Source organism: Stegostoma tigrinum, chromosome 10 (assembly GCF_030684315.1).
Source record: "Stegostoma tigrinum isolate sSteTig4 chromosome 10, sSteTig4.hap1, whole genome shotgun sequence".
In the NCBI taxonomy this organism is placed as follows: domain Eukaryota; kingdom Metazoa; phylum Chordata; class Chondrichthyes; order Orectolobiformes; family Stegostomatidae; genus Stegostoma; species Stegostoma tigrinum.
In genome coordinates, this window is record NC_081363.1 from 80,032,969 (window position 1) to 80,051,468 (window position 18,500).

An 18,500-nucleotide genomic window follows, 5' to 3' on the forward strand; every position below is an offset into this window, starting at 1 on the left:
TCCCCCCTCTGATGAAGGGTCTAGGCCCGAAAGGTCAGCTTTTGTGCTCCTGAGATGCTGCTTGGCCTGCTGTGTTCATCCAGCTCCACAGTTTGTTATCTTGGGTAGAAGGATGCTTGGTTAGCAGGGAGGGAAGGTGCGCAGCAGATGTGGGCTACCCGCTAGTGTGAGGTAAATTGGCAAGAATTAGCACACTCCTTTCGTATATTTCAATTCAGTTTCAAAGTTGTTTCGCTCACAGTGATAACCCCTGCAGGGCCCCTGGGGAATCATTAATTAATCTCCTTGTGGCATTTGTTAGCAATGAGTTTCCTTGGTAACAGGCAGTAGACTGCTCAACTGGAACTCGTCGCCTAAGCATAAGCCCTGCCTCTGAAACGGGAGGCCCAGGTTCAAGTCCCACTACATCTGAACTGTTTATTTAGGAAAATAATTTAAATTTTAGAAAAAATTATGAAATTTCAAGTAGACGCATTGGGCCTGTTCCTGGACCTGACCAGGCTGGCTTTAAACAGGTATAGGCAATGGGCTGTGGAGCGGGTAATCTCTGCTGACTGCCTGCCCTTCTGCGGGTTCGTTCATGCCCAGATATCCTTGGGAGTGGGGGGAGAACGCAGGGCCCGTAAATGCTCCTGATACCTTGAGGGAGGGATGAGCAACTTGGCGAATCCCTTGCTTTATCTCCCCACCACCCCCCGACCAGTGTCCATTTGGTTTACCCCCTTTCCTCTCGCCCAACACGCCTGATGGCTTGTGTTGCTGCAAGCGGGCCTTGCACACAGATATTTAATTGCCTACGCGGGTGTTTTATTGGTGGTTAAAAAAATGTTTAAAATGGGGGAAATAATATGCCAAGAAAAGGTTTTCACGGCAATTGATGCTACTGAGCGAGCTTTACATTCCAGCTTTTTTTCAGAGAAGTTGTCTGGGCCTTTGGATTAGTGACTTTATTAGTACACCACCATCTGCCCCGACAATACATGGGTTATATTGGACTAATTGGATTAGCTTGTCATGTTGTTTAAAGTTGCACTTTTCAGTCACGAGTTACAACTTTATGGCAGGAATTATTGTCTTCAAATAGCTCTTGATAGATACCTCACAAAATTTTTTTTAAGTGTGATTAGTACAGAGAAGCAGGAGGGTCAGCCACAATTGTACTGAATACTGCTACAGGCTTGAAGGCCTGAATGGACTCCTGCTCCTTTCGTATGTAAACTTGTGTAAGACGGCACAGTGCTGCTTAACTAGGGCTGAATGAATAAGTTCCGTGTTCTGTGGAAAGGAGTGATGACCTAATTTAGTCAAGATGCCTCACAGTTCGTGTTATCCATTTCAAAGCAAGATGCAGTGAGGAGTTATTTATGAATTCTGATGCGTCTCAGGATCTCTCCTCCTGTTTATCCATCTGTGTGAATGTTTGTCACTCCTGTCACCTTTTCCCCTGTTTGTGTTCGCTCTCAAATCTCTTCATATCTGCCTTTTGCTGTGTGTGTTTCTGTGTGTGTGTGTGTTTCTGTGTGTCTGTGTCTACGTGTGTGTGTGTGTGTGTGTGTGTGTATCTGTGAATGTGTGTGTCTGTGTCTGTGTGTGTGTGTGTCCAAGAGTGTTAGTTTGTGTGTGCCTGTCTCTATTTGTGTGTAAGAGAGTGTGTTTGTGTTTATGTTTGAGAATGTGTCTGTCTAAATGTGTTTGTGTGTGTGAGAGAGAAGAGGAAGAGAGAGTGTGTGTGCATGTGTGTGTGTGTGTGTGTTGGCGTTTCTATATGAGAGTCTGTGCGTGTGTGTGTGTGTGTGTGTGCACGTGTGTGTTGGTGTTTCTGTGTGAGAGTCTGTGTGTGTGTGTGTTTGTATGTATGTGAGAGTGAATATGTGTGTGTTCTATTTGCTGTACACCTGTATCGCTTGTAAACATCAGCTCCCATTTGCTTTCACACACAAGCGCTCTCTCTCACTCACACACATCATTTCCGAAGAGGCAAGTCCTTACTATACCACACAAAAACCCTTCCTTTCCCAATCCTCCTCCACACACACCACTACATCGGAGTTACCAGGATTGGCCCCGTTCTTGCAAAAGTGGATGGATGGCATGGGAAAGATGGAATGCAATGGGAATTGTGTCAGGCAGATTGAAGGCGATGATGGGGTTGGTTAAGCACACTGGTGTACTGCAGCTGGATGTAAATATCCTGCAACTGTGTGTTTGTTAAAGAGGGGTATCCCGGACACTATTCAGGAAGTTGGTAACCCTGGCGCAAGCAGGCACTTCCTTATGCGCTCACACACAGATCCTTTCCGTTATGTTAGTGCTTTTTCTCTCGCACATATTCCTACCCTCTGAACTTTCTCCCTCTCTCTGTCTATCACTCTCACATCCTGTTATAATGTAAGTTCAGGATAAAAAGAAGAGGTTTAGAGAACTCATCAGACCAGCCAGTACCTGCAGAGCATTAACACCTCAGGCTGATGACCCTTTGTTGGATAATTCTTGATGAAAACTGCAAGAACTGCGGATGCTGAAAATCAGAAACAAAAAGCAAAGTTGCTGGAAAAGCCCAGCAGGTCTTTGACTCTTCCTCAGAACAGATGGCAGCTGGGAAAGTGTTGGTTTATTTGCAGGAGGTAGGGAGGGAGATGCTGTGTAATTGATAGGAAAGGGTTGGAACCCAAAGAGAAAGGAGAAGAGTTGGACAGACAAAGGAGTTGATAATGATCAGACTGGGAGGGTGAATAGCTGTTCATGGGGGCTGTCAGTGACTAACAGCTGGGGGTGTGTAATGGCAAGTAACAAAACCTGGTGTGTGAGGCTGGGGGCTAGGACATCGGAGAGTTCAGGCCCTAAAATTGTTGAATTAGATATCGAGTCTGGAGGGCTTCAGGGTCCCCGAGCGGAAATTGAGGTGTTGTTCTTCCAGCTTGCACTGAGGTCCGTTGGAACACTGCAGCAAGCCAGAAACAGAGATGTTGGCCAGGGAGCAGGGTGGTGTGTTAAAGCGGCAGGCAACAGGTAGCTCAGGGTCTTTTCTTGCGAGCAGAATGCAGAGCAGTCACCCAGTCTACACTTTGTTTCCTCATTGTAGAGGAGACTGCATTGTGAGTAGCGAAGGCAGTAAGTTGCATCTCGATTCCAACAATATTCAGTCGCTTGCTCGCCTTTTAAATTGACGTCCCGTTCTATTCCTGTTTTGCTTCCTGCACTTCCATTTGAAGTTAAATGGGTCTTGGCAATGACTTTCCATCAAATGTACAGCTCTGATGAGCGGAGCTAGTGCAGAATGATTGCTGCTCAGCTTCTTTTGATTTCTTTTAAAGAAAAGACTTCTCTTTCAAGCGAGCATTCGCTTTTAATCGCTCACATCCTGCGTACTGTTTTATTAAAAACGTTACCATCTGTTTCCCTTTTGCGCTGCTGGGTGGTAACAGTTTGAAAGTTGCAGGACCCCATTCCAAAGAAATGGTCAGTCCAATTGTCTAGTATAGCACCTGGATCTATCTGTGCCAGCAGTGACTGTCAGTCCCTTACATCAGGGATGTGACTGTAAACTGAGTGGTATTTCTCAACCCCTCAGTTTTGCAGAATTATCTCACAGCATCGACTTAAGTGGGTAGTTCTGTGCAGGACTGAGTGAGTGCTGCACTGTCAGGATGGCCCTGTCTTTTGAATGAGAGGTTAAGCCAGACAACATAAATGTTGGTGAGGCTCCTGCTGGAGTACTGTGTCCAGTTCCGGTCTTCCCGTTACAGGAAGGATATTACTAAGCTGGAGAAGGGTTCAGAAGAGTTTGACCAGGACGTTGCCAGATATTTGGGTTATTAAAAAAGGCTGGGACCTCTTTTGCTGGAGTGTAGGAGGTCGAGAGGTGACCCTTGTAGAGGCTTTTACAATCATGAGGCGTATGGATATGGTGAATGGTAAGTGTTCCCTGAGGGCCCAGTTTAAAGGAGGTGCTCTTCACAGAGTTGGTGTGAACTGAGTGGGCCGAATGGCCTGTTTCCACACTGTAGGAATTCTATGATTCTAACATTACTGAAATGAGTAGGGTTGAGTGGCGTTTAACAGGCTTCATGTTGTGCTGTTAATCAGCACCAGTGCATGTGCAGACTTCCTCACCTTTATTTAAATAGTTTTAAGGCCAAGATCGATAGATTCTTTAATCATGTTGGTGGGGGGTGGAAGATTATTGGTGATATACAGGGGGATATAAAGTTTGAGGTTATAATTGGATGAGCTGTGAACTAATAGACGGTGGAGCAGGCCCAGAGGATTGAGCAGCGCTGTTTCTATGGGAAGCCCGGACATGCACACTGACTGCACTCTGCAGAGATTCTCTCTGATCTCTCGGCCTTGGCGTTTTCAGATCTCACTTTTAATGCTTTCCAGATTGCCTTCAGGGTCCCAAACAGAAGGTCAACTGCGTTGAGAAGAAGTGCCCAAGAGGCTCACTCTAATAAACAGAAACAGAGAAAAGCTGCAGTTCTCCGTACAGTTTTAGCTGCAGCCATAGCAACATCTGTATCGGATCATTTATCTCCCGTAAAACGCTGCGATGCAGGCAGCAAAACAGCTTTCAAAGGGAACGTGACTGAGAGCTGGAGGGAAGAACGGTGATGTGGCTGGTCTGCCGTATTTATCTATCATGTTATCAATCACAAATGTGGTTGACTAAATGTGCTTCAGAGATAGTAGGAACTGTGGACCCTTTTCTGAAGAAGGGTCTAGGCCCGAAGTATCAGCCTTCCTGCTCCTATGATGCTGCTGGGCCTGCTGTGTTCATCCAGTTCCACACTGTGTTATCTCTTGACTAAATGTGAACTGATGCAAACTGAGAGACAATCTGTCCAACCATTTCTACCTAGATAATAAAATGTGAGGCTGGATGAACACAGCAGGCCAAGCAGCATCTCAGGAGCACAAAAGCTGACGTTTCGGGCCTAGACCCTTCATCAGAGAGGGGGATGGGGGGAGGGAACTGGAATAAATAGGGAGAGAGGGGGAGGCGGACCGAAGATGGAGAGTAAAGAAGATAGGTGGAGAGGGTGTAGGTGGGGAGGTAGGGAGGGGATAGGTCAGTCCGGGGAAGACGGACAGGTCAAGGAGGTGGGATGAGGTTAGTAGGTAGCTGGGGGTGCGGCTTGGGGTGGGAGGAAGGGATGGGTGAGAGGAAGAACCGGTTAGGGAGGCAGAGACAGGTTGGACTGGTTTTGGGATGCAGTGGGTGGGGGGGAAGAGCTGGGCTGGTTGTGTGGTGCAGTGGGGGGAGGGGATGAACTGGGCTGGTTTGGGGATGCAGTGGGGGAAGGGGAGATTTTGAAACTGGTGAAGTCCACATTGATACCATATGGCTGCAGGGTTCCCAGGCGGAATATGAGTTGCTGTTCCTGCAACCTTCGGGTGGCATCATTGTGGCAGTGCAGGAGGCCCATGATGGACATGTCATCAAGAGAATGGGAGGGGGAGTGGAAATGGTTTGCGACTGGGAGGTGCAGTTGTTTGTTACGAACTGAGCGGAGGTGTTCTGCAAAGCGGTCCCCAAGCCTCCGCTTGGTTTCCCCAATGTAGAGGAAGCCGCACCGGGTACAGTGGATGCAGACCCTTCAGAAGCGGTTACTGATACTATTTTAACCATTTCTACCATTGGCTTAGATTCTAGCTGATGTATATCTTCACTCCAGTTTCCTCTCTTAGTTCCACAGCCCAGCTTCAAAAAGGTAATCAGTCTCGGTGTGAGATTTCCAGTCGCTGCCCCTCACCCCCAGTAATATCAGGCCAGCCCAGGTAGACCTCATAGAATAGGAGTTGCCCCATTGGGGCTGTTAACCTGGTCCAATCAGAGAGCCCTGGCAGACAGATATAAACAGGAATGTTTTTGTTTGGGAAGCTTGACTCGTTCAATCCTGCCATGGAAGACAGGGCCCAGCCTGTGGAAAGAATGCAGTTTCTTCCCCCCGCAACCCCCCCACCCCCCGCCCCCCCGGGCCGGGGCAAATGACATTGGGGGGGAGGGGTGTGTGCGGATGGAAAGCGCCAAGTAATACTCCTGACTGCGGCATTTTAGTTAAAAAAATAAAAACGGGAATGTCGGGGAGAGGCCAGCTCCAAGGGAGCTGTGTAAATAAAGGGTGATGCGGTGACCAGGTACCAGCATCACCCCCCCTCCCCCAGACTGCGGTGGTTGGCCATCGCCTCCTGCAGGCTGGCTGACCAGAAGACACCCCTCACCAACTCCCGGCACACACAATTCCTGCCTGCCATTAGGTCTGTAGGAAGGAGCTGACCTTTAACTTGTTTGACATTAACCACATGAGGAACGAGAAGTCCTGGGGTCAGGGTTGGCAGTGGGGTGGGGGAAGGTGGTGAGCCTCAGGCCTGGGGCTCCTTACCCAGATGTCAGGACACCATCCACTGACCTCTTACCTAACTACAGGTACCACACATCGTCTTTGCGAATCGCTGAAGCAATGCTGGCATGTTAATTTTGAGCACTGCTGTGTATAATCAACGTCTCCGACTTCCCAAATAAAAGCCCCGAATGTTGGAAATGCTCTGCCTTTCTGTGGAGCAAATGGCATCATTTCTTTTTCGCCACGGTCACAGTTCAGGCATCCCACTTCCGTTCTGGATCAGACCCTTGAAAGGAGGTGACAAGAGACACCATCTTTCTGGAGGATGTCAACTGAGGACCCAATTGGCTCCCTTTAGAGATGGGGCCCGGGTTCTGGGGTCCTACCCCGTCCCTTTAAGGATGGGGCCCGCCTTCCGATATTCAACACCATCCCTTTAAGGATGGGGCCCGACTACCGATATTCCACACCGTCCCTTTAAAGATGGGGCCCGGATTCTGGTGTCCCACCTGGTCCCGTTAAGGATGGGGCCCGGCTTCCAGTATTCTACACTGTCCCTTTAAGGATGGGGCCTGGGTTCCGGTGTCCTACCCTGTCCCTTTAAGGTTGGGGCCCGGGTTCCAATATTCTACACTGTCCTTTTAAGGATGGGGCCTGGGTTCCGGTGTCCTACCCTGACCCTTTAAGGTTGGGGCCCGGGTTCCAATATTTCACCCCGTCCCTTTAAGGTTGGGGCCCAGCTTCCGATATTCTACACCGCCCCTTTAAGGATGGGGCCTGGGTTCCAATATTCTACACTGTCCCTTTAAGGATGGGGCCCAGGTTCCAATATTCTACACTGTCCCTTTAAGGATGGGGCCTGGGTTCCAATATTCTACACCATCCCTTTAAGGATGGGGCCTGGGCTCCGGTGCTCCATCCCTTGCTCTCTGTCATGGAGAGCTTCAAAACAGACCACCACAGCTGTACTTATAGCTGTTGCACAGACACACACACACACACACACACACTGCCCCTCCTCCACGATCCCCCACCATGGGGCTAACACCAGCCACAGGAAGGAGGAGTTGGGTGGTCATTCACTGATAGGTGGGTCAGCTGGGTCTGACCACAGGCCACCTGGACTAACCCGACTAATTCTGAGCGAAATATTTGTTGGGGGAGGTCGGGGATAGGCACCATTGCAACAAATTTAAATCCCTTCCTGCCTTCAGGCCATCATGTGAGAGACCGTAAAATCCCTCCCAACAGACAAGTCCCTAAAAAATACAGGCGAGCTGTGGGTTGCAATGCCTGAGCCCTGTCACAGGTCGACTCGTACAGACATCAGACCGGGAGGAATATAGTATAGGCATTTGTAAGTACAGAAAATATTTGCACAGCAGCTGTTTAACGATACAACCCTGTGTGGGAAACCATATGCGAGTCCCATGTGTGTTAGACAGGGGGCCCCTGTTATCAGTGGATTAGGCCTAATTTTCCATTGCCCATTGCGACCTTGATCATTTGCAACGCACACCTCAAACTGAGCTGACCTCGCTGATTCCTCTCTGTTTTCCGGTGTGTGTCTCCCTGCCACCCCCCACCCCATGCTGTGCTGTAGAGCGGGCATATGCCTGCAGTTCGAATCTGGGATGCCAACGAACGAACACAGGTGGCTGAACTCCAGGAACACAAGTACGGGGTGGCCTGTGTGGCATTCTCGCCCAACGCCAAGTACATCGTCTCTGTCGGGTACCAGCATGATATGATCGTCAACGTTTGGGCATGGAAGGTACGTGGAAATATGCGAACTGGCTCAGCTGATGATCCGCAGCGTCCACATTGTGCCCTGAACGCATACCAATGGTGTAAGGGGAAATAGAACTGATTGAACAACGTGTTACACAGGGAGCTGTGTGTGTACTGAACAGTGTGTTACACAGCTGTGTGTGTTACACAGGGAGCTGTGTGTGCACTGAACAGCATGTTAGGGAGCTGTGTGTGTGCTGAACAGCATGTTACACAGGGAGCTGTGTGTGTGCTGAACAGCGTGTTACACAGGGAGCTGTGTGTGCACTGAACAGCGTGTTACACAGGGAGCTGTGTGTGTACTGAAGAGCATATTACACAGGGAGCTGTGTGCGTGCTGATCAGCGTGTTACACAGGGAGCTGTGTGTGTGCTGATCAGCGTGTTACACAGGGAGCTGTGTGCGTGCTGAACAGCGTGTTACACAGGGGGATCTCTGTCTTCTGCAGTGTGTTATATAGAGACATCTCGACAAATTAAATAGCGTTTAATGGAGACATCTCTATATTAATCAGCATGTTACACAAGGGAGAGGAAGTGTGTGTACCGAGCAGGGTGTTACACAGAGATCTCTTTCTATTAAACAGTGCGTTGCAGAGAGGGATAACTGTGTTTATTGACAGTGCGTTTTGTACAGAGAGCTCAGTATATTAAACAGTGCGCTGCACCGGAAGCTTTAATCACAGACTGATTATTTATAGACAGACTGTGTCAATATTGGTCATACTGTTGCCGTATGTTGTCATACATTAGACAGTCCTGGGTATCTGTATCACTATTAATAAACATTTGTGGCAGACCTTGAGTAACCAAGATCTGTGGCAGCAAGTAAAGTGTGTTTTTTTGTACTTTCCAACAGAAAAATGTTGTCGTGGCGGCCAACAAGGTGTCAAGCAAGGTGACAGCTGTGTCATTCTCCGAGGATAGCAGCTATTTTGTCACTGCTGGTAACAGGCATGTCAAGTTCTGGTACCTGGACGCGTCCAAATCCTCTAAGGTGAGAAGACAAGGTCGAGATCATGTATCTGATGATGTATTTCTCTTCCTCACTTGCTGACTATGTCTTTAGGACAAGAGAGGACTGTTGTGAGTATGTTGTTTGCAGGATTGTTAAGTTTTGGGACAGCTTCTTTACTTAATGGTGGGTGGGGTGAGTAAAGGACGCCATATCCCCTATTCTGCTGAGCAACGAGCCTGGGCTGTTTGGTTGTTAAAGATTAAAGAAGGTACATCTCTGTTCTGACTGCAGGAGTAAAGCTGTTTCCAGGACTCTCAGGGAGGTGTAAGGAACATTGGGTTGTATCATTGGCTACACTTTAAACTGCCTATTTAATTCCAACGTAAACTGGAGTCAGTGGTTTAGAAGATAATCAATCAACATTTCTGCCTGGATACGAGGCCCATACGATTCCCATCGCCGGAGAGATGTGTTCTAAAGGGGAAGAAGGCTGTAGAAAGCCATTGCAGTGATTACACTGATAAACGGTAGGACCCTGGGAACAGGCTCAGAGGGACAGTGTGGTGTGTGTGCCTATCAGTCTTTTAAGGTAGTGGGACAGGTGGGACATGGAGTGAGAAGCTCTATAGGACACTTGCCTTTACTAGCCACAAGTGTAGAACTTAAGACGAGTATAAGACATCAGTCGGGCTGCAACTAGAGTACAGTGTGCAGCTCAGGATTCCGCATCGTAAAGGGATGTGAAAAGCACTGGAGCGGGTGCAGAGGAGATTTTACCAGGATGTTGCCCGGGCTGGAGAGTTCCAATTCCGACCAGAGTTGCTCCCCCTAATGATTTTTAAAACTCCCGTTTTCGGGAGCTGGCCAGCGTGTCACCTGAGATGACCGCCTCGGCTGACCCGCGGGCCGGGTCCAGTACAGCTCACCTCCCCCTAGTATCCTGAGGACAGTACAAGAAGTTGTGTCCGCGGGCTGTAGATTCACCCACAACACCCTTGAGAGGAAATTCCAGGATTTTGACCACCGCCGCCCCCCCGCCCCAGCTGTACTGAGGACTGTATTTGTGTGTGTGTGTCTCTCTCTCTCTCCCTGTCTCGCTCACTCTGTGTGTTTAGTTGCCTCCCTCTAATTTTGACTCTGCCCAAGTGAGCAGGTGTCGAATAGGTGAAGATGGAGCCCCAGTGGCCCGTGCCTGTTTCCCTTCACCCTCCAGCCCGGTCTCCCGCTGTTTCCCCCGGCCCTGCTCCTCCCAGTGCTCTCCTGACCCTCGCTCAAATGTGCCCGAGGATTACCCGCTGACTCAGACCCCTCTGTGCTTCAGGTCAATGCCACGGTGCCTCTGCTGGGTCGGTCGGGCCTGCTGGGCGAGCTGCGTAACAACTTCTTCAGCGACGTGGCGTGTGGGTGCAGCAGGAAGGCCGACAGCACGTTCTGCATCACCACCTCGGGCCTCCTGTGCGAGTTCAGCGACAAGAGGCTCCTGGACAAGTGGGTGGAGCTGCGGGTAAGTGCCATCCTCAGCCGCGCCAGCCCTGGAGCAAACGCCCAGCGATTGGGGGGGGGGGGGCAGCGAGACTCGTTGTCTATATGCTCCTTCGCTCATTCTCACTTGGGATGTGGCCATTGCTGGCTGGGCCCAGCGTTTCTTGCCCTGTCCCTAGTTGCCCCTTGGTGGTGGTGAGCTGCTTTATTGAACCGCTGCAGGCTACCTGCTGTGGGTTCACCCACAATGCCCTTAGGGAGGCAATTCCAGGGTTTTTACCCAGTGACAGCGATGTATTTCCAAGTCAGGATGGTGTGTGACTTGGAGAGGAACTTGCAGGGGGTGGTGTTCCCATATGTCTGCTGCTCTTGTCCTTCTAGATGGAAGTGACCGTGGGTTAGGATGGTGCTGTCGAAGGATCTTTGGTGAATTCCTGCCGTGCATCTTGTAGATAGAACACACTATGTGTGTGTCTGCGCGCGCGTGTGTGTGCGTGCGTGTGTGTGTGTGTGAGTGTGCACGCGCACATGCCTGTGCCTGGTTTTCTGTCATCTCAATGTGTTGCTCTTTATTGTCCCTCTAACACTCAATTCCTTCTCCTCTCTCGGCTGCTCTAACATTATTGACCGTGAAAAGAATGCGTGTGTGTGCGTGCGCATGTCTGTGTGTGTACACATGTGTGTATGTGGGTCTGTGTGTGTGTGCGTGTCTGTGGGCGCGAGTGCGTGCACGCATCTCTGTGGTTGCATCTGTGTGTGTGGTTGTGCGCGCTTGCGGGCGGGTGTATGTGTGTGCGCGCCCGTGTTTTTGTGTGCACACGCATCTGTGTGTGTGAGCGCGTCTCTGTGTGTGTGTGCACACGCACACATGCCTGTGCCTGGTGTTGTGTCAGCTCAATGTGTCACTCTTTATTGTATCTCTTAACACTCGATTCCCTCTCCTCTCTTGGCTGCTCTGACACTATTGACTGTGAACAGAACGCAGACAGCACAACAGTAAGTGTGTGACGCTCCGATACCAGCACCCTCCATTCCGCTGCCCCCCCCCCACCGCAACTCCGACATCTCGCATTGTGCATCTGCCTGTCTGTGATTCACCAGCCTGGTCCGTTCCATTGATGTTGGTTTTGCGTGCGTGTGTGAGAGAGAGAGAGAGAGAGACTGTGTGCGTGCGTGCGTGCATGTGTGTGTGTGTGTGTGTGTGTGTGTGTGTGTGAGAGAGAGAGAAGAGAGACAGAGACTGTGTGTGTGTGTGTGTGTGTGTGAGAGAGAGAGAGAGAGAGGGAGAGAGAGAGACAGAGACTGTGTGTGTGTGTGTGTGTCTGTGTGTGAGAGAGAGAGACTGTGTGTCTGTGTGAGAGAGAGAGAAAGAGACAGAGACTCTGTGTGTGGGTGTGAGAGGCTGTATGTTTGTGTGTGTAGGTGTATGAGAGAGACTGCGCGCATGTGTGTGTGTGTCTGTGTCTGTTGGGGATGTGTGTGTGAGAGAGAGAGAGAGAGAGACTGTGTCAGAGTGAGAGACTGTGCATGTATGTGAGAGAGACGAGGTCTGTGTGTGTGTGTGTGTGTGTGTGAGAGCGAGAACGAGAGACTTTATGTGACTGAGTATATGGGTGTTAGAGAGAGAGAGACTATGTGTGTGTAAGCATGTGTGTGTGAGCCTGTGTATATATGTGAGAGACACTGTTTGTGAAACTGTGTGAGAGACTGTGTGTGTGTGAAGGAAAGAGAGAGACTAGGTGTGTTTGAGAGAGAGAGATTATGTGTGTGAGACAGAGACTGTGTGTGTGTGTGTGTGTGTGTGTGTGTGTGTGTGAGAGAGAGAGTGAGACTGTGTGTGTTTATGTGTGTGTGTGAGACTGAGTGTACGGGTGTGAGAGAGAGAGGTACTGTGTGTATAAGACTGGATGTGAGAGGGTGTGTGTGAAAGAGAGAGAGACTGGGTCTGTGTGAGTGAGAGACTATATGTATATGTGAGAGAGACTAGATGTGTGTATGTGAGAGGGAGACTCGGTGTGTGTGTGGGTGTGTGTGAGAGAGAGAGACTGTGCATGTTTATGTGTGTGTGTGACTGAGTATATGTGGGTGAGAGACACTGTGTGTGAGAGACTGTGTGCGTGACACAGACTGTCTGTGTGAGAGAGACTGTGTGCACATGTGTGTAAGAGAAGCTATGTGTGCATGCATGTGCGAGAGAGAGAGACTGTGTGTATGTGTGAGAGAGAGAGAGAGAGAGACTGTGTGTGTGAGTGAGAGAGATACTGTGTGTATAAGACTCTGTGTGTATGCGTGAAAAAGAGCGCGAGAGATTAGGTGTGTGAGAGAGACCAGATGTGTGAATGTGAGAGCGAGGCTGTGTCATATGAGACAGTGTATGTGTGAAAGAGAGACTGTGTGTGAGAAGGAGACTGTGTATCTGTGTGAGATTGTGTGTGTGTGTGTGAAAGAGAGAGATAGGCTAGGTGTGTATGTGAGAGACTGTGCATGTGTGTGTATGAGAGAGACTGTAACTGCGTGTGTGCAAGTCTGTGTGTGTGTGTTTGATTGTGTGTGACTGTGCTTGTGTATGTGTATGTGTGAGAAACTGTGTGTGACTGTATTTGTGTGTGAGAGAGAGACTGTGTGTGTGTGTGTGTGCGTGTGTGTGTGCGTGTGTGTGTGTGTGTGTTAAATTCTTTTGAGGAGAATATCCGCAGTTATAGAGCCACAGAGTCTCAGAGATGTACACCACAGAAACAGACCCTTCGGCCCAACCTGTCCATGCTGACTAGAATTAACCTGGTCCCATTTGCCAGCATTAGGCCCATATCTCTCTCAACCCTCCCTATTCATATGTCCATCCGTGTTACGAGAGTTTTTTTTTAAATGCCTCAGGAGAAGTTCCAGTGAGTGCAGTATAATGATGCTTTACCTTGCACGCAGACCACAACAGCCAACTGCTTATCAGTCAGTGAGGACTTTATCTTCTGTGGCTGTGCTGATGGGACAGTGCGACTTTTTAATCCCGCAAACCTCCATTTCATCGCCACGATGCCCAAACCACATTACCTGGGCATGGACATTGCAGCTGCCACAGAACCCAGGTAAGATTTACAGTGGGTTAATACTGTATGGCCCACCTGAGGAGCTTTCTGTATCATGTCTCCTGTCCACAGCACCGTGACCACTGAATGCTGTGTTGAGAAACAGTTCACAGAGCAATGACTTCACTGAGTGGGAGTAATTGTAAATGTAGGTCATAACAGTAAAGTGGTTGTTTCCAGTGAGGGTTGTAGCGATAGGCACTGAAGGGATAGAGATGTTATAAACACGGTCTGGCAAATGCACAGGGACAGGACGCGCGCACACACACACACACACACACACACACACACACACACACACACACACACACACACACACACACACACACACAGCAACACACGTGCACACACACGGAGCACTTGGTTCACAAATGCACATGCGATCTAAGTGATGCACAGACAGGGAGAAATTTGCACAGACAGATATTGGATAAGTGACTGTATGCATTCACTGGCTAAGATATATTTAGACTAAGACATACAGTGGAATAGAAGTACAGACACACCTTAAGATGGATAGATAAACAGCCAGACAGATAGATAGATGGATGGATGGAGAGATGGACAATAAAGGGTAACAACATAAGTAGATTTCTATAGAGGCAGGATGTAGACAAACAGATTGTAGCTGGAGAGGAGTACCCAAATGGAGAGTTATAAAGAGTGAGAGACAGCAGAAACAGGGATTGAGGTGGAGAGGCAGGTGCAGAGTGAGATAGAGAGGAAAAGGCCTATAAATACAGCAGCGAGACAGCTAAGGAAAGGTATCGGCGGGGTGGGCTGAAGCTTGTCACAGAGCCAGACGCAGGTTGGGAAGCCAGCTTCCGTGCTGATTGGCCAGCAGAATGCGGTCCTTCCTGAAGCAGCGCCTCGGGGAGTGAGACCAGTCCGCGCATGGGCAGCAGGATGCACCCTCACAGTGATGAAACCAGCCAGAGAGGGGGAACTGTCCGCACCCGGGCCTCCCAAGCTGGAGCGGCAGGCGTGGCGAGACACGGGGCGGGGGGGGCGGTGGGAGTGGAGTCGGGGGTGGGGGTGGGGGGTGTTGTGTGAAACCATGAGCAGCGGAAGGAGGAACTCGGGGCCTGGTCGTTGAGGCCTCACGCTGGAGGCAGAGCTGATGGGTTATGAATGGTGAGCGTGAGCGGGTTACCCAGCCTGCCTCGCTGTAAGGCGGCAGGGGGCAAATCCGGATGGTGATTGCGGGGAGGTGGTGAGGGGGGGTGTCTCTAAGTGGTTGTCACCTGCCAAATTAGACCATAAGGCATAGGAGTAGATTGAGGCCATTCAGCCAGTTTAACCTGCTGTGCCATTCAACGAAGCCTTGGCTGATCTGATAACCCTCAACCGCACTTTCCTGCCTTTTCCCTGAAACCCTCGTATTATTTCACTGATTAAAAATCTCAGCCACTTTAAAGAAATTCAGCTGCATCTTAGGGCAGCGTTCTAGTAGTCATGTCACTTCACTGGTGATCCTACTGAGGTAGACTTTAGGACAGCACAGCACAGTAGAGGCCCTTCGGCCCACGATGCTGTGCCAATGTACTATCCTACTGAGATCAATCGACCCTGCATACCCTACATTTTACTCTCCTCCACGTGCCGATCCAAGAGTCGCTTAAAAGTCTCCAATCGAACTTGGAATTTGACTGAAGCCCTGTGATGGTAAATGGTAGCTGTGAAGGAATAGCTGTTTCTTCAGAATCAGCTGTTGGGTTCACTCAGATCCTTCAGCCCCTACATCCTTACCCTGCTGTGGCCTACACGTGACTCCAGGCTCAGGGTGTAATCACAGATGGTTTCACAAATTCCTCCATTCAAGGGTGGACAAAAATAATGCTGACCTTGACAGTGATCCCACTAAAGAATAAAAAAAATTAGTGGGGTGGGGGGGGGAATCGCGGGTCGGCGGGGGTGGGGGTGGGAACCAACGGAGTGTGTCAGATCCTAGAATCGATCCCTACCTTGGATTGCCAACTTTGTTGGGAGAATTCAGCCCTGCTGGGGCAGAGACAGAATGCACCGCCGTAACCAACAGAGACAGAACACGGGTTGGGCTGCGGTCAAGCCCGAACAGGGTGGCAGGGAACAGGATTCCCCTCGGAGAGGGTCGGCAAGTGATTAAGAAGTCATCAGGGAGTTTAAAGAATCAATTCCGAGGCCCTTTTCCCTTGAACCCGGGTTTCCTAGTTATGGAACCTCCTTCCGACCTGCCGTTAAGTTGCCGCTGGCTTTGAGGCGAGTGCACAGTGAGGAGGGATTGTCAATGAAACTGACAGGCTTGGAAGGCTTTGATCAGTTACAAAGAAGAGTTGCGACCATGGCCAGGGGACAGGATTTTGACCCAGCGACTGTGAAGTGAATGTATTTCCAATTCAGCGCGGTGAGTGGCTCGGAGGGGAACTTGGAGGTGTTGGTGTTCCCATGTTTCTGCTGCCCCTTGGGTCCAGGCCCGAAACGTCAGCTTTTGTGCTCCTGAGATGCTGCTTGGCCTGCTGTGTTCATCCAGCCTCACATTTTATTATCTTGGAATTCTCCAGCATCTGCAGTTCCCATTATCTCTGATACACTCCTGACTTGTGCCTTGTAGATAGTGGGCAGGCTTTGAAAGTTGAGGGGTGATCTTTTAGAGATTTATAAAGTTATGAGGGGTATAGATAAAGTGAATAGCAGGGGTGGGGCAATTCAAAATAAGGGGATATATTTTTAAGGTCAGAGGGGAACTATATAGAAAGGACTGGGGGGGGGCAACGTTTCTACACAGCGTGGCTCATGTGTGGAATGAGCTGCCAGAGGAAGTGGGGCATGCTGGTACAGTTCCAGCATTTCAAAGACAGTTGGATAAGTACATGAATTGGAAAGGCTTGGAAGGATATGGGCCAAACACAGGGCAAATGGGCCTAGTTTGGTTTGGTAACACAGTCAGCATGGACTAGTTCGACCGAAGGGCCTAATTCCACGCTGTATGACTCTATGGGTCAGGAGGTGAGTTACTTGCTGCAGTATTCCTGGCGTCTGACTTGCCACTGTGTTTACACGAGCAGTCCAGTTCAGTTTCTAGATAAGGTTAAGCCCCTGGATGTAGATAGTGGCAGTTTCGGTAAAGACTGTGCGACTGAACGTCAAGAGGTGGCGGTTAGATTCTCTCTTGCTGGGGATGGTCGTAGCCTGGCATTTGTGTGGCACTGATGTTACTTGCCACTTGTTAGCCCAAACCCTGGATATTGTCCACGTCATTTGGACGTGGGCTGCTTCAGCTGGCTCATGTCCAACATGACAACGATTACATCATTGGCACTGAGGCACTTTGAGGAACCACAGTGCCGCCCACGCACCCTTTCAGCAGAGGACAGTGAGTGTGCCATTCGAGTGGGCTGCTTGTCTGAGGGCATGCAGCCCTCTGTCCCTCACTGACCCTCCCCGGAGGTTGTGTTGATGGAAGTGGGAGGGGAACAATAGACGTACACATCAAGCGATGACCCCTTTTCCTTGTTTCAGCATGGCTGTAGCCCAGCATGTGATGTGTAAGTGGGCTTTGATGGCATTTGGCTTTGTTTGTTGCTGCAAATAAATATGTCACAGCGATGTGAGAGGCTTGACCTTCGACCTACACCGTTCAACACTGATGCAGCTCGCGCGGATGGCTGACAAAATATTCTCAGTAGCGAGGCAAAGCATTATTTTTGATTTTGGATGCCAATTCCACCCCCCCACCCCCAACACCAGTCATCTAATGTTGCGACTCCTGCTTCATGGTGAAAGAAATCTGACCATCTCCTGTCCCTCACTCCATTTTTTGGACCTCTTCCCCCCGCCCCCCAAAACACTCGAGCGATGTTCACCAAGTGGGAGGACTATCTCTGGCTCCGGCCATCGAGAATTTGTGCTCCAGGCCAGCTGCTTTGATGTGCCCACCCAACGGTGGGTCCCTTCTCCTGGTTTTCAGGCTCTTCCCCCTTTATCCCCGACTGGTCTCACTGCAGCAAAGGCCACGTAGCTCATGCTGTGGGGGTCAACCCCCTTCCATGTCAGTGGTCCAACCGCCCGAGTCAGTGTTCCATCTAAAACGTCAACATGGCCTCTCTCCCCCTTTCCCCTCTCTCCCTCCCTCTCTCTCCCACTTTCCAACTTTCCTCTCTTTCCCTCTCTCTATCTCCCTCCCCCCCTCACTTCCACCCCACCTCTCTTTCTCTCGCCCTCTTTCCCTCTCTCTCTCCCTCTCTCTCTGTCCCTCTCCCCCTTCCCTCCCATCTCTCTCTCACTCCCTCTCTCTCTCTCTCTCTCTCCCCCCCCCTTGCCTTCTCTCTTTCCCTGTCTCTCTCGCTCTCCCCTTTCCCTCTCCTTCTCTCCCTCTCTCTCTCTCTCTCCCTTCACCCCCTCCCTTCCCCCCCTCACTCTCTGTCTGTCTGTCTCTCTCTCTCTCCCTTTCCCTCTCCTTCTCTACCTCTCTCTCTTTCTCTCCCTCCCTTTCCCCCCTCGCTCTCCGTCTCTCTCTCTCTCTCTCTCTCTCTCTCTCTACGCACCCCCCACCCCCACCCATCCCTTCCTCTCGTTTAGCCTGCAGCTCTGTCATGACCCCCAGATCTCCTATTGGCCTTTCAGGTTGAAATGCCCCAGTGCTTACCCCTACTACCTGGGCCAATTCGAGACGATTGGATCTGGGTAACTGTTTCCTCACTGAGCGCAGGATTCTGACCCTTGGGGAGGCGATGGCCTAGTGGTATTATCACTGGACCGCTAATCTGGAGGCCCGGGGTAATGTTCTGGGGACTTGGGTTTAAATCCCACTACAGCTGGTGGTGGAATTTGAATTTGATTCATTTTTTAAAAATGTTTGGAATTA

At 50.1% G+C, this 18,500-nt stretch overlaps 1 protein-coding gene across 4 annotated transcripts in view; it reads left to right on the plus strand.

Moving 5' to 3' along the window:
- Positions 1 to 18,500, plus strand: part of LOC125455801 (mitogen-activated protein kinase-binding protein 1) — a 169,999-nt gene that overhangs the window by 86,477 nt on the left and 65,022 nt on the right. For all 4 annotated transcript variants that reach the window (XM_059649300.1, XM_059649303.1, XM_059649301.1 and 1 more), the window contains exons 5-8: positions 7,948 to 8,118; positions 8,994 to 9,131; positions 10,414 to 10,596; positions 13,497 to 13,657. In XM_059649300.1, the coding sequence (XP_059505283.1) occupies positions 7,948 to 8,118; positions 8,994 to 9,131; positions 10,414 to 10,596; positions 13,497 to 13,657 (653 nt within the window). The remainder of the gene's footprint in view (positions 1 to 7,947; positions 8,119 to 8,993; positions 9,132 to 10,413; positions 10,597 to 13,496; positions 13,658 to 18,500) is intronic.